Source organism: Cryptomeria japonica, chromosome 3, assembly GCF_030272615.1.
Source record: "Cryptomeria japonica chromosome 3, Sugi_1.0, whole genome shotgun sequence".
Lineage (NCBI taxonomy): Eukaryota > Viridiplantae > Streptophyta > Pinopsida > Cupressales > Cupressaceae > Cryptomeria > Cryptomeria japonica.
Window position 1 is genome coordinate 567,810,509 of NC_081407.1, and position 12,602 is coordinate 567,823,110.

The 12,602-nt window shown below is 35.6% G+C and overlaps 1 protein-coding gene across 1 annotated transcript in view; it reads left to right on the top strand.

Moving 5' to 3' along the window:
* Positions 1 to 12,602, top strand: part of LOC131075667 (calcium-dependent protein kinase 28) — a 200,210-nt gene that overhangs the window by 150,426 nt on the left and 37,182 nt on the right. The window contains exon 10 of the mRNA XM_058012512.2: positions 7,859 to 7,921. Coding sequence (XP_057868495.1) covers positions 7,859 to 7,921 — 63 coding nt within the window. The remainder of the gene's footprint in view (positions 1 to 7,858; positions 7,922 to 12,602) is intronic.

The following is a 12,602-nucleotide window of genomic DNA, read 5'->3' on the forward strand; positions in this document are numbered from 1 at the left end:
AACAATATTTAATGTCTCAGTGGAAATATGTCTTGCATTCCTCTAGTTTGTGAAGACTATATGCTATGGTTCTACATATGATATCCATGCTTTGTGTACATGTACATTGTACTATCTATTTTGCAGATGCTCTATGGCTCAGTTGGCTGAGCTAAAAACTATTGTTTCTGATAGTAAGGTTGTTTGTTAGAACAGGTCCGGAAAAGGTCTAGTGGCTTCCGGATATGTGGATTCAGGTGTTGCGGTTTGGAGGATTTGTTCATGTGATCTATGCAGTGTTCCAATTTAGTTGTCAAGTGGCAACTTGATTGGCAAGTGAAGTTATGATGTTTTGAGTTCCAGGTGTCAGTTATTGGTCTCCGACTGACTGTGATATTGTATTCCACTTGGATCATATTCTTTTGGTCCGGGTTTGCTTTGGAGGATGTGCATGGCTAATGTTTTGGGTCTCACCATAGTGTGTGTAGATCCGCATTGAATTTCATGCATTGGAGAATGTTTGAGGCCGACTGGTTGGTGTGCTCCATTGTTCATCTACACTTTTCATTTGATACTGACCTTGGAGGATGTGCTAGTGTGTGCGATTCATTGGAATTGTTTGGAAATATTCTATTGCTATGTTTTTTGGTCCTCTCTATCTCCTGAGGTGGACCGCATTTAATATTTTAGGTCTAGGTGGCCGAATTTATGTAATAATGTATATTCTATCTATGGCTGACCTAGTTAAGGGTCTTGATTATTAATCTTGTATATAAAGGAGTGCAGATGTATTAGTGAGTGTGTGGAAATGATGTGAATTGATTTGTCAAACATGTGAAGGATCTACAAGCAAATCCGAAATTGGAGATGTCTGAAAGACTTTTGTGTAGCGCTCTGATGATAATGTTCTCGGTGTGACAGAGTTTAGAGATTGTATATTGAAAGCATAATTTTTTTCTATGATATTGATTGCTTGACACAGTGTTTCAAGATCAAGTTCATGATCTGGAGATATTGTTCATTCCAATTCAGCCATTTGTTCTCTGTCGGAAGATAGTGAGTCTCTCGGCAACTTTTTGTATCTTGCCCTGAAACAACTTGCAAGTCATTTGTATCTTGCTCTAAGGTTGCGCACCTTAGTCCTACAAGTCCTCTCAAGAGAAGGGTGTGCCAGAGGCAATATTGTAACAAATTATATTTATATTGTGAGTTTGATTCTCACTATGATTTTTCCCTAATTGGATTTTCCACCTAATTCAGGTGTTCATGTGTTTGTTGTGTTTCATACTTCATGATTTATTATTGCTGGTATTATATGTTTATGATTTAAAATTTGATTGATTCACCTCCACCCTCCCATCCCCTCTCAGTCTTGTGGTGTGTTCAACAACATTCCCTTTTTTAGTTAAGCCATCTTCTTCACAATCCTTAGCTTCAATTGTTTTTTTGTCCTCAACACCACTAGGCTTCAGTAAATCTTTTTCATTGTTAATCGCACATATGTGATCAAGTGTCCATGCCTCTCGGCATGTTGAACAAATATAATCTCTTTTCATTTGGTTCTTGCTCTTTTTGGGAAATCCAATAACCTATAAACCCAATGAAATTAGTTTCTCTTCAATCAACTGTTTCTTGAACTTCTGAATATTTTGCTCAACCAATCTTTTTGAGAACTCGTAAGAAATGGGTGATACATCTCGTTCCTTCCTCCGAATGTTCAACAAGTCAGATTGCAACTGCTTACAGATACCATTGTCTTCATTTAAAATTAAAGACAAAATAGTTTGCATTCCTGTTTTCAACATTGTCTGAATTTTTTTCTTATTTTGGTTAAGAAGCATTGGAACATTTGGAGAAACATATCATTACACTTGAGATGAATCATAATGACACGTGACCCGACACTTGCCATAATTTCTAAAATCTTAGTCCTCTTATCAAAGGTCTTGCCTTTGACATCATGTAACCCGTGAAAGCATCCGACAATCATCTGCAGAATCTTCCTCAATACGTCATCATTATAGGGTAGTACAAGAGTTGTTATTCTTGTAATCTCATTAAGACATGAAGCAACCGCAAGTCTAACATCTTCACGAGTATGTTCCAAAAATTTGTGTTGGACCAAAGCAAGCATTGATGGCTTCAAGGCCCAATTCAAAATCCTCCAATTGGATTGGTCTACCTTGGACAAATATGAGTCTAATTCCTTTAACTTAGAAAGAACATCATTTGAAAATTTGATGGATTCCAATCCTAGGCCAATTATTAAGAGCCAATCTCTCATTTCCTCTTCTTTCTGTAAGTCTTTGGTGATGTAATTAAATGTTTCATTGAATTTTGTTGAGAAAAGACCACTTTTTTATTTGCTCTTTCTTCAAATTTTCTTCTTAAGTTAAACTTTGTGAAATTCACCAAATCTGATGCGCACTTCAATTCAACTCCACAGGCTGGTAGGTTCACCAACTTTGGTACCAGTGTAAGATCCCATGTCCAAATCTTTCTCAGATTTCCCACCCTAATACTTTTTTTTTAGAAGCTAATTGGTTTCCTAATGTTTCCAAGTTCAACAACTTGTTTCATACGAATGTCATGGAATGAATGGAAGATTAAGTATAGCGACATAACATCAGAATGTGCCAATTTATAGATTGAAAGGAATATTACTGGAAAAGATTAATCTGACTTTCAATAAATATTGCATAATAATCACTTGAGTTCCAACAATATATTTAAATTGATTGGACGCCTTTCTCTAGGCATACCCATTCACAAGAAAGAAACCTTGCAATTATATGCCAGAAACTGATGAAGCTAGACGTCTTCTACAAGAATAGGTCGTGCCAATGTTCAACCTTCAAGAATAGGTGTGATATGTTACTCATGACTTTATATTTACAGCCCCTTCGATTCAAATAACTTCACACCATGAGTTTCAAGGTCGTGCTCAAAACAATCTTTTCGATATATATGTAGGAAGGATGACATTCCCCAACATCAGTGATCATCTATATACCCATTCAACAACCACATACTATATGCTCCAGACTGGCACAAAGAATAAACTCATGCCTGAGATCTCACCCGACCAAAAATTCTTCAATCAACGACAAGGAGATGATTCAACACTTCAATAGTTTCCCATGCCAAAGAAAATCTTAGGATGCTCTTGCTTCAGTGTAAAGCTCTCAATTCATTAAATTCTTGTGAAAAAACATAGCGTCCAGATGCTCATGAACTGCAAGATAGTATTTCTTTAGTACATCAATACTGAAAGAACAATTTCTCCTTCATCGCGTTATCATACGCATATATAGGAATACAAAGTTCACCTAAAGGGTTACTCACACCAACTTCATATTCAATATGACTCTTTATATTCGATTGGCTCTTGTGGCTGATTTTTGATGTGATACAAAACAAATATCATTGTTCATACAAAAGTCACTCAGCAAATAATTTTATAATCCATGGTGAGTAATATTAATCATCAACATCCAAAAAAATAAAAATATTAATCATCAACATAAATATAAATTGCAAGACTAAACAAAATAATCTCAATATCGTTAAAGTCACCATATAAACTCAATTCTTCAAGCAATTGTCTTCATGGGCTCGACATCCAAAGTTATTAGCCCATTTATGAAGTCATATGAGTAAATTGCCCAAATAAGGAATTCCGAAATTAATAATGATTTACATAACATTTTTTTCTTGATTATAAGGTAAAAACTGAAATACATCAAAGTATAATCTGAGTTCACAGGTGCATAAAGCCTAACAGTCTAGACAAGCCCACAAATACTTGCCAGTATACCAGTCATAGATTACATTTACATTACATCCTTATACCAAACCCAGGCTTCTAGCTACAGCCATATACATTTATCAATATGAAGCAAAGGTTAGTACAAAATGCCAATAGTAGAATATGTCAAAATAGCAACCAGGATTCTGCACACACGGAGTCAAAAAAGAACAAGGTGCCACAAATAGAAGTCTGCTCTAGATCCAGGAAACCCAGCCAAGGGGGCCTTCCATCCACGCCAACCTTTGATCATCCAACCTCCTGGCATTACTAATCATCTGTTGGCGAGCCATTGCTCCATTCCCTCTTATCTCTTTCATGAGTGCATCTAAGGTGTTGACAAAGGGAGTTCTCTCTTCACTTAACCTTCCCCATGTATATCCATGGGAGAGATCATAGATAAAAATCTTGGTGTGTCCATCCTCAGTAAATCCGTGAAATTTTTCTTTGTTGAGTCTGATAACCATTGTGACCTGCGAGAAGACAGTATGGAATGCGAGTCTACAAAAAGACTCAGTAAGGGTCCTTTCTATCCCTTGATACTTCTCTAAATTTCTAATCCTCCAAATGTACCAAAGAATTTCACATGAAAGCAAATTCCAAAACTGATTAGTGTCTTTTTTAAGTCCTTTAATAAAACTAGATACACCATCAAGTATGCTAGTATGCCAAGGAATAATAAACCCAAACAACTTCCAAACCTCCTTAGCTACAGAGCAGTCAAAGAAAATATGTCTATCTCTTTAACCTTGCAAATTTACACAAATCATCATTAGAATGTTTAGATCTGATAGGTAACTTATCAAGTAGAAGTAGCCATTTAAAAGCTTTCTTTTTAGGAGCAACAAGAGAGTTCCAAATATTCTTAAACAACTTGCCCCATTGAGCAGGGGATGAATTAGAATACCAAACAATATTAACATGATTAACAATACTCTCATTATACATCAAAGAATTATAATATAGAAATAGATTTAACATTATAGAGCAAGTTACTGTCAACCCAAGTAAAGGAAACAAATCTGTCATTAAAAACATCACATCTTTTGGGTAACTGCAGGGAGTTGCAAGCCTTATACAAGACGCTATAAGTTCTTTTACTAGACAGGGGAAGTTGATGCTTACAAGAGAGCTCATCCCATGAAATGATCATATTATTAGCAATAATATCTTTAAAGCACCTGATTCCTTTGTTGGCCCAAATCTTAGCTGAGCAACCTTGAGTGAGTGCAAGGGGTTTGCCATTGTGCGTAAGATTCCACCAAATAGACCTCTTTCCACACACAAAATCATCCCGACTGATCTAATTATTACCAATATTATGTCTAACACTCCATCAAGCCTTCCAAATAGATTTAAAGACAGCAGAACCTGCGGTGGATACTGAGAAATTCCCAGCTATTAGGTCACTAAACGGAAGGAATTTCCATGATTTGGCATGCTTAGGAACCCCTAATCTGATATTATTCCGAATGAGCACTTTCCAAGGCTCAACACCTTCTAATGAGTGGAAGATCCACTTAGTAGCAAGAGCAATCCCTTGGATTCTAAGATCCTTAAGACCTAAACCTCCAAAAGCCTTGTTCATGCAACACCATTCCCACTTGACTGAGAGCACTTTCTTCTGCCCTCTACCATCTGACCATAGGAAATTCCTAATGATCTTCTGCAGTTCATTGACTTGGTAGTTACTAAACATCCATACAAAGGCATATAATATACTGTAAGAAGACAAAACCTTTTGACAAACTTCAATTCTGCCAGCAAGAGAGAGATAGTGTTTATTCCACTTGCTTAACTTAGTTTCAATCTTCCATTCACATCCATATATCTTTGAGACTCGGAGAGATAGCAAAAGGAATCCCCAGGTATCTATGAATTGTATTGGGCCCTCCCCATTGGAACCCAAAGGAAGAGAGCCAATCCGGAGGCCTCTCAGCCCAGCTAAGCAAGGTAGATTTGGCCTGGGAAATCTTTGCTCCTGAGGCTTCACAAAAAAGGGTAAGTTTGGCAGATAAAGCAATCATATTATCACAGGAAAGCTCCAGGAAGAGAGTTGTATCATCAGCAAACTGGATGTTAAGCAATTCAGATTTGTCTGGCAGGGAAATACCTTTCACTTTAGGAGAAAGGGAGTTGTCTCTAAGAAGATAGAACAAAGATTCAGAAGCAATCACAAAAAGAGCAGGAGCAAGAGGACATCCTTGCCTCACTTCAACATTATAAAATCTTTATAAAATCACTTTATAAAGAACTTTATAAAATCACTTCAACATTATTAATGCTTTTATGTATTAAACCTCTTATGCCCAATGAGAGATTTGATATCTTGGCAATGTAAAACTAATTATTCAACATGATAATTTATTTTCTTGAAATGACAACTTTACTTCCCCGCCAAATAATATATTTTATTTATTCTTTTAAATAATCTGAAACTTAATTAAATATCTCTACAAGATTATTCTGAATAAAACCTGCAATTTGTCTTCTTGGAAGACTTTACAAATTTCTCCATTAAGCCCACGTGTGAATCGTGCAATGAATCCACCCACAAGTTGATTGGATTTCGTCCAAACAACTCCAATCCTGAGGGTTATTGTCCTCTGGTACTGAGCCTATCACCAAGTTCTCCAAACCTCTTCAATAAAATAATTTTTCCGAATGATGTCTTCTCCTCTCGAAAACCTTCCGTTTATAATATCATTTGGCAGTTTTCGAACAATTACAATGATTAATTGACTTTAATTAATCTTAATTTTCTAATGTTACTTTATTTGATAATTATTTAATATAACATTTTAGATAATCATAGTAAATAATTAAATATAATTAATTATCTTTTTGATCCACTTTCGCCTATAGGAACCAATTAATGTTCAATTTCTCAAAGTTGTTCAACTGGAGACATTACAAAATTCTTGTGTAAAAAAGCCCACAAAGCATCAACCATTGAAGAGGAAACTTACAAGTAGTCAATAGAAATATAGACTCATTGCTTTCATTGTATCTTCTTCCCTTGCTTCTTCCACAACAGCCTCATATGTATGTACAATGCATTCATAGATGTACCTCAAATGCATATACAATACAGTGCAATATGCAATCCATTCAATATTTTTATGGTGTTTATGTTGGTTGATATATTTCTCAACTGTTCATGTAGGGGTTGGTAACATTTTACCAAATAACCAGTTATGGTTATTTGAGTAAATTAATTAACATTTATAAAGTCAACACTTGATAAAGCATCCCTAGGTTAATATAACCAATGCTATACTTTATATTATAAGGCTAAACCTTATAATTTGGAGTCTTAGCAAATGTTATATAGGACCACTACAAAGAAAGTGGGAAATCTTTGGCCCCCGCCAATTAGACGCAATCCCCTAATAAACATTCTGCTCTGACAGTGTGATGGCTTGTCTTGTTTATTCACCAATGTTCACAAGTTAAAATGTCAGAGAGAAATGGCTGCTCATGAAATTAATTATCAATGTGGTTAATTAAATATTAATAATAAAACCAAATAGTGAAACGTCGAAGAAATATAAAAATATACTCCTTAGTGGACCTTACATTTCTAAATTCTGATACATGTTCAAATGTATTACAATACGAAAGTAATTGCTTAAGCAAAGTAGTAGAGGTTCAAACTTCAAGGCAAAAAATTGATCTAATTATTATAATAAGCCACAAAAGATTACAATTTAGAAAAAAAAAACACAATAAAAAACAAGATCTGGCATTGTTTAAATCTGCAATCTGCAAAGTAACAGCTAAAACTCGGTATTCAAGTGGCATAATATTATCTGTAGTTTGGTTGAGATAAGTGCAGTTAATGTGCTACTGCATGTGTGGGTTTAAAGAATGGATTTACTCTGTTGTTTGATTTATGCTTAAATGTTAATATGGTATATTAGTTTCTATTACTTATTTCTTCCATAAATGTGCCATGATTTCCTTAAGAGGTGTATTTTATATATACATTTCTTTTGGCAAAGGGAAAAGATAATATAATATAACGTTTTATGGTCTAACAATTACAGCTTGTTTTCCTTCTGATTTCAGGCACTTTCCAAAGATCGGCCATGGATTGTGAGGGAATCAAGAGTCCTTGAGATTCTCCAAGCAGTAAGAAAACATTAATACTCTCGTTTAGTTTTAGTTGTTACATGTGTTTAAGGGTTAGTGTGATATGATAAAGTAAATCCATGTAATCTTGAAGGAAAGAAACGAACTGAAAATAGAAATCAACATTATGCCATTTATACAATATTGCAAAGAACATCAAATTTATAGCATGTTGGAGATAGCAAATTTCTGGTCATTGTTTTTAACTAATTTAAGGTATATAGTTATTATAATGAGAATCTCTTACCAACAAGATAATTATGCTAACATATAGCTTTAAATGATGATTCGTTGCCTATTATTAGAAAGACATTCATGCTAGATATTTTGAAGTGCTAATACTGCTCCCTGTTTGTTTTACGACTCAATCAGGAGTATACTGCATCAATTGTGTTTGCAAGAACTTCACAAACAATAAGATAAGGATTCTTTGAGAAACTATGATTAGATCATCAAAGACTTCACTATAGCATCATAACTTTGCTGAGAAACAAGGTGAAACTGCTGCAATAAAATCTTCTACAAGTGTATGCAAATCAGAAATTTATATTTCTGAACAAGGACATTGAAAGTTTATTTAAGCGATTGCATAAATCAAGAATGAGAAATAAATCAGCAAATCATTTCAACACATGATATACATGGACAAACGTTTTGGGGAAAAAAACTCCAGACAAGAAAGAGGACAAATATATATTAATCTTCAAATATGAGATATATCCAACACAATAATACTGTTTTCACTCTGACAACACTTCAGCAGCACCTGTGTACCTATTAAACAATCTCATTTAAAACCACTATCTATACTCTCAATATATAGCAATAGAGAGGAAAAAAACCAGAAATGTTCTACCAACAAAATGGATACCAAAACCAAGATACCATGCAAAATCCCCATACCCACTTTGGAGAGCATTTTTTATTTTTGAGAATAGAAAATGCATCAATGACTTTGTTGACTTGGTGGTCAGCACCTCCTTGGGGACTCATGACATGGCTTAACCGCCTCCCGTGGTTCAAGTTAAATCTGGCGTTTGTATTGGGCGTTAATAGTTCAAGCTTTTGGTGCAATGGGAAATGATTCCAACAATTGGTATTAGAGCCTTGGGTCACGGGTTTGAGTCTTCCTTCAGTGGGTGCTAAAGGCTCAGTCAGTGCTGAGGGGGAGATTGTTGACTTGGTGGTCAGCACCTCCTTGGGGACTTGTGACATGGCTTAACTACCTCCCGTGGGTCGGGTTAAATCTGGTGTTTGTATCAGGCGTTAATAGTTCGATCTTTTGGCACAACAACAAACGATTCCAACAGACTTCACATGGAAATTACATAGGTGTAGTTGGCCCTAGAATAGTAAATGTAATCACAAAGACATCTTTGGTGTTGTAACCCCCAAATGCTCAAATTCCCAAGAATGGTGCTTGAAAATTCAACTCCTCAATCCTAGCACCTAGAATTGGGAAAGTGCATTTAGTGAGTTCAAACTCAAATGTAACTGTCACCATTGTGCTCCACCTTCATAAATGCATATGACAACTAATGCCAAGATTCTTGGGGAATCTTAATTACAATTTAAGTTTCAATTACAGCCTAGGCATCCAATTACACTTTCCAAGATTGTTGGAGACACATAATTTATACATAGGATTGCAAGGTAAATGTCACCGTAATCCTAACAAACTCATCCATATGAATTACAAGGAAGAAAAACTGTATTTCAAATTTTTTACATTGAATTCAAGAGTGAGAGGTATCCAATGCAAAATTTTAATTCGAAGAAATTTTAACGATATGTAACATGTATGCATCAGTAAGGTACCATTTAATAATATTTTTTTGATATTTAATTACTTTTTCCTTGTTTTCTTCAAAATTTTTTATGTCAAATGCCTTGTGAGATGGATAGGTTAATGGGTCTTACAATTATAGTGAGCAATGAAGCGAAGTTCCACAAGAAGCTACATGCTAAATTTAAATTAAAAGCACAATAAAAAAATATGCTCTATAACATGGGCTTTGAACTCACAATGGGCGAAATAGACTAAACCATATGGAAAACATTGTATTTGATGATGATACATGGAGACCTATCACCAAAGAGGATAGAAGATAGGTCAAAAGAAATAAATATTGCAATAGTTGATGTATCAATTGTAGAGTGATGGGAACTAAGGAAATTTGATTGGGTGATCCTAGAGGGCATAAAGGTACTTTTGAGGTCCTTGTGACATCAAAAGCTGATTACCTTAGTGTAGTAGAAAGGAAGCTAGTGATGCATTTCTAGTTGGATCTCTTGGAATGTAGACAAGAAGTGGTAGCTAACATTTGGACAGCAAATGCTAGAACTACCATGCGTAGAATGAGAAAAGGGGGATGAAGATACATCTCCATCCTTTTGTGAAATCTAGCGGCCAAAGGAGATCTTTGATAGAACTAGGTTGTACTCATAAGGATACCTTAGTTCAAGAAGAGATTGTTAACATCTCTATCAAAGATCTCCCCCTCAAAGGTGAAACTTTAGAGAGTAATGTTGATCCTTCTCCTAGAGAGTCTATTCCCCATGTAGATCATTTGATGATAGAGGATGATATGACCTTTCATACTAATACTCTTCCTTCTAAAACATCAATGTCTACTTCTAGTCTATCTCGTAAAATAGGCTAAATTCCAATAATTAAAATAGGCTAAAAAGAGGGGGTAATTGATTTGGTAGTCCTTCATGGATCTTGTAAAAATTGATGCTTAAAAGTGGCCACATTGGGAAAATAAAGAATCAAGCATCTCTAATAGGAAATGAAAACACCTTCATCGCTTGCTCACACCATGGAAAGGAAACTGAAATATTTTAGTTGTTTTCTCCTTTAGCCATGACAAAGCACTTGGTTTTGATGGTTTTCCAACCCAGTTTCTCCACCATTTCCTTGAGTTTCTAGGATGCAGGGATGTGGGTTTTGGGTACAACATTGGGACAACTACTAAAATAACTTAACCAAACTAAAATCAGCTGGAAATTTTAAAAGTAAAACGAAATATGTTGTTCTATGTTTGCAATGATGATCCTTCATCTTTTAACTTTTTATGCATTGTTTCCCTTTTACTAGCCATTCCCTTCAAATGGAGCAGGCTATGTAGTCTTGACAAAATAGGCTATGAACATAAACTAATCGGTAGCTCCTATACATACCCTTCTTATGCTTTGGATGTCACCCAGGCCGACTTAGCTACTTATATAAGACTATATTAATGATTGCATAACTTAAATAAGAGTTATTGTAGCAACGAGCTGACTACTTATATCCCTGTATACACTAAAGGATTAAGGGCATAGCATGCCTCATCCACTCCCTGCCCTGCCCCCTTTACATAAGCATAGTCTTCAATGCTAATCAAGTGTGGATACTTGTGAAAATTTTAATCATTTTGTTGCAACATCTTTGATCGATAAATTCTTCCATTTGGTGAGTATCCTAGATCTGAACTCCTTTGTTTGGAAAATTAACTCAAGCTTCAAGATGCGACTTATGTCTCCATTTAGCTTAGGTAGCATTGTGTGTGTTAAAATTTTGCACCGATCAACGTGTTGCTTCATTTTGTTATGTGCCTTTGCCTTTTCTCCTTGTCAGTAGAGATTACCTCTTGCTAGTGTCAAATGTGTTCCTTCTTTGCTCCAATCTTTTGGCGCATCTTCAAAGAAAAGGTGTTGGATGGTAGATTGTACCCTAACATTGATTGAATAACATGCTTAGGATCTCTTTTGGGTTACAATCTTTTTCACTCATCCTTGAAAGTATCTTGCATATTTAATGATGCAGGAATCCTTGACTACTATACTTCCAATGTCAATAACTGAGCCACTCTCCTATCAACCCCCTTGTCAAGCATCTTTTGCATTTTGTGTTTGGGAGTTTTAGGATATTGTAGTAGTCTAGTGGCCCATTTGTGCAACAAATATAAGAGTCATACTTGCTATAATAGATTTCTATTAGGTTGTTGTTGAGGACAAAAAACCTCAAGTTCTAGATTGAGGATGAAAACCCTCCAATCCATTTGGTGATTTCACATGAAGGTCACATTTGAGCTAAGTATTGTAGTTGAATAACTTTATTTATTCTTCAAGATTGATTCTGAGTTATTGTTGGTTATATTTGTACTTTTGGTTAGTTTCTTTTACACCAAGCCAACCACACCACTTTGGGAGATATGTATCAACATTTGTTGTGCTTCTAGCATAGTTACAAGACTCGCCTAGACTCTCCCAAACTTGGAGATTCTTGAGGCGAACTAGGCCAAATGAGTCTTTGGGGCTCAAAACTCGAGTCTTAGGTGATTCCTGGAGATTTGTCGAGTCTTCTAGACTCGCCAGACCCAACCAGTCCCATAGGCCAAACTTGGCAAGGATTGGGAGAAAAGAAGTTACGAAAAGATAACAAGAAAAAATGTAAAGCTTCAATCTGACATTTTAGTTACTTTTTATAAAAAATTACACCCTTTCAATGCTTTTTTAGTTGATGACATGCCCATCTAAGATTTACAAAACAATATGAAAATGGTGCGTTGCATGAAGGTCTGTGTAGTTTTGAAAGTCTTCATTTGGGCTTGGTGGCGGGGGCTCTGCCCCTTGATGGCGGGGGCTCTGCCCCTTGACCTTGCCCTTTGCACCCAAGGTGCTACCTTGGGACCCC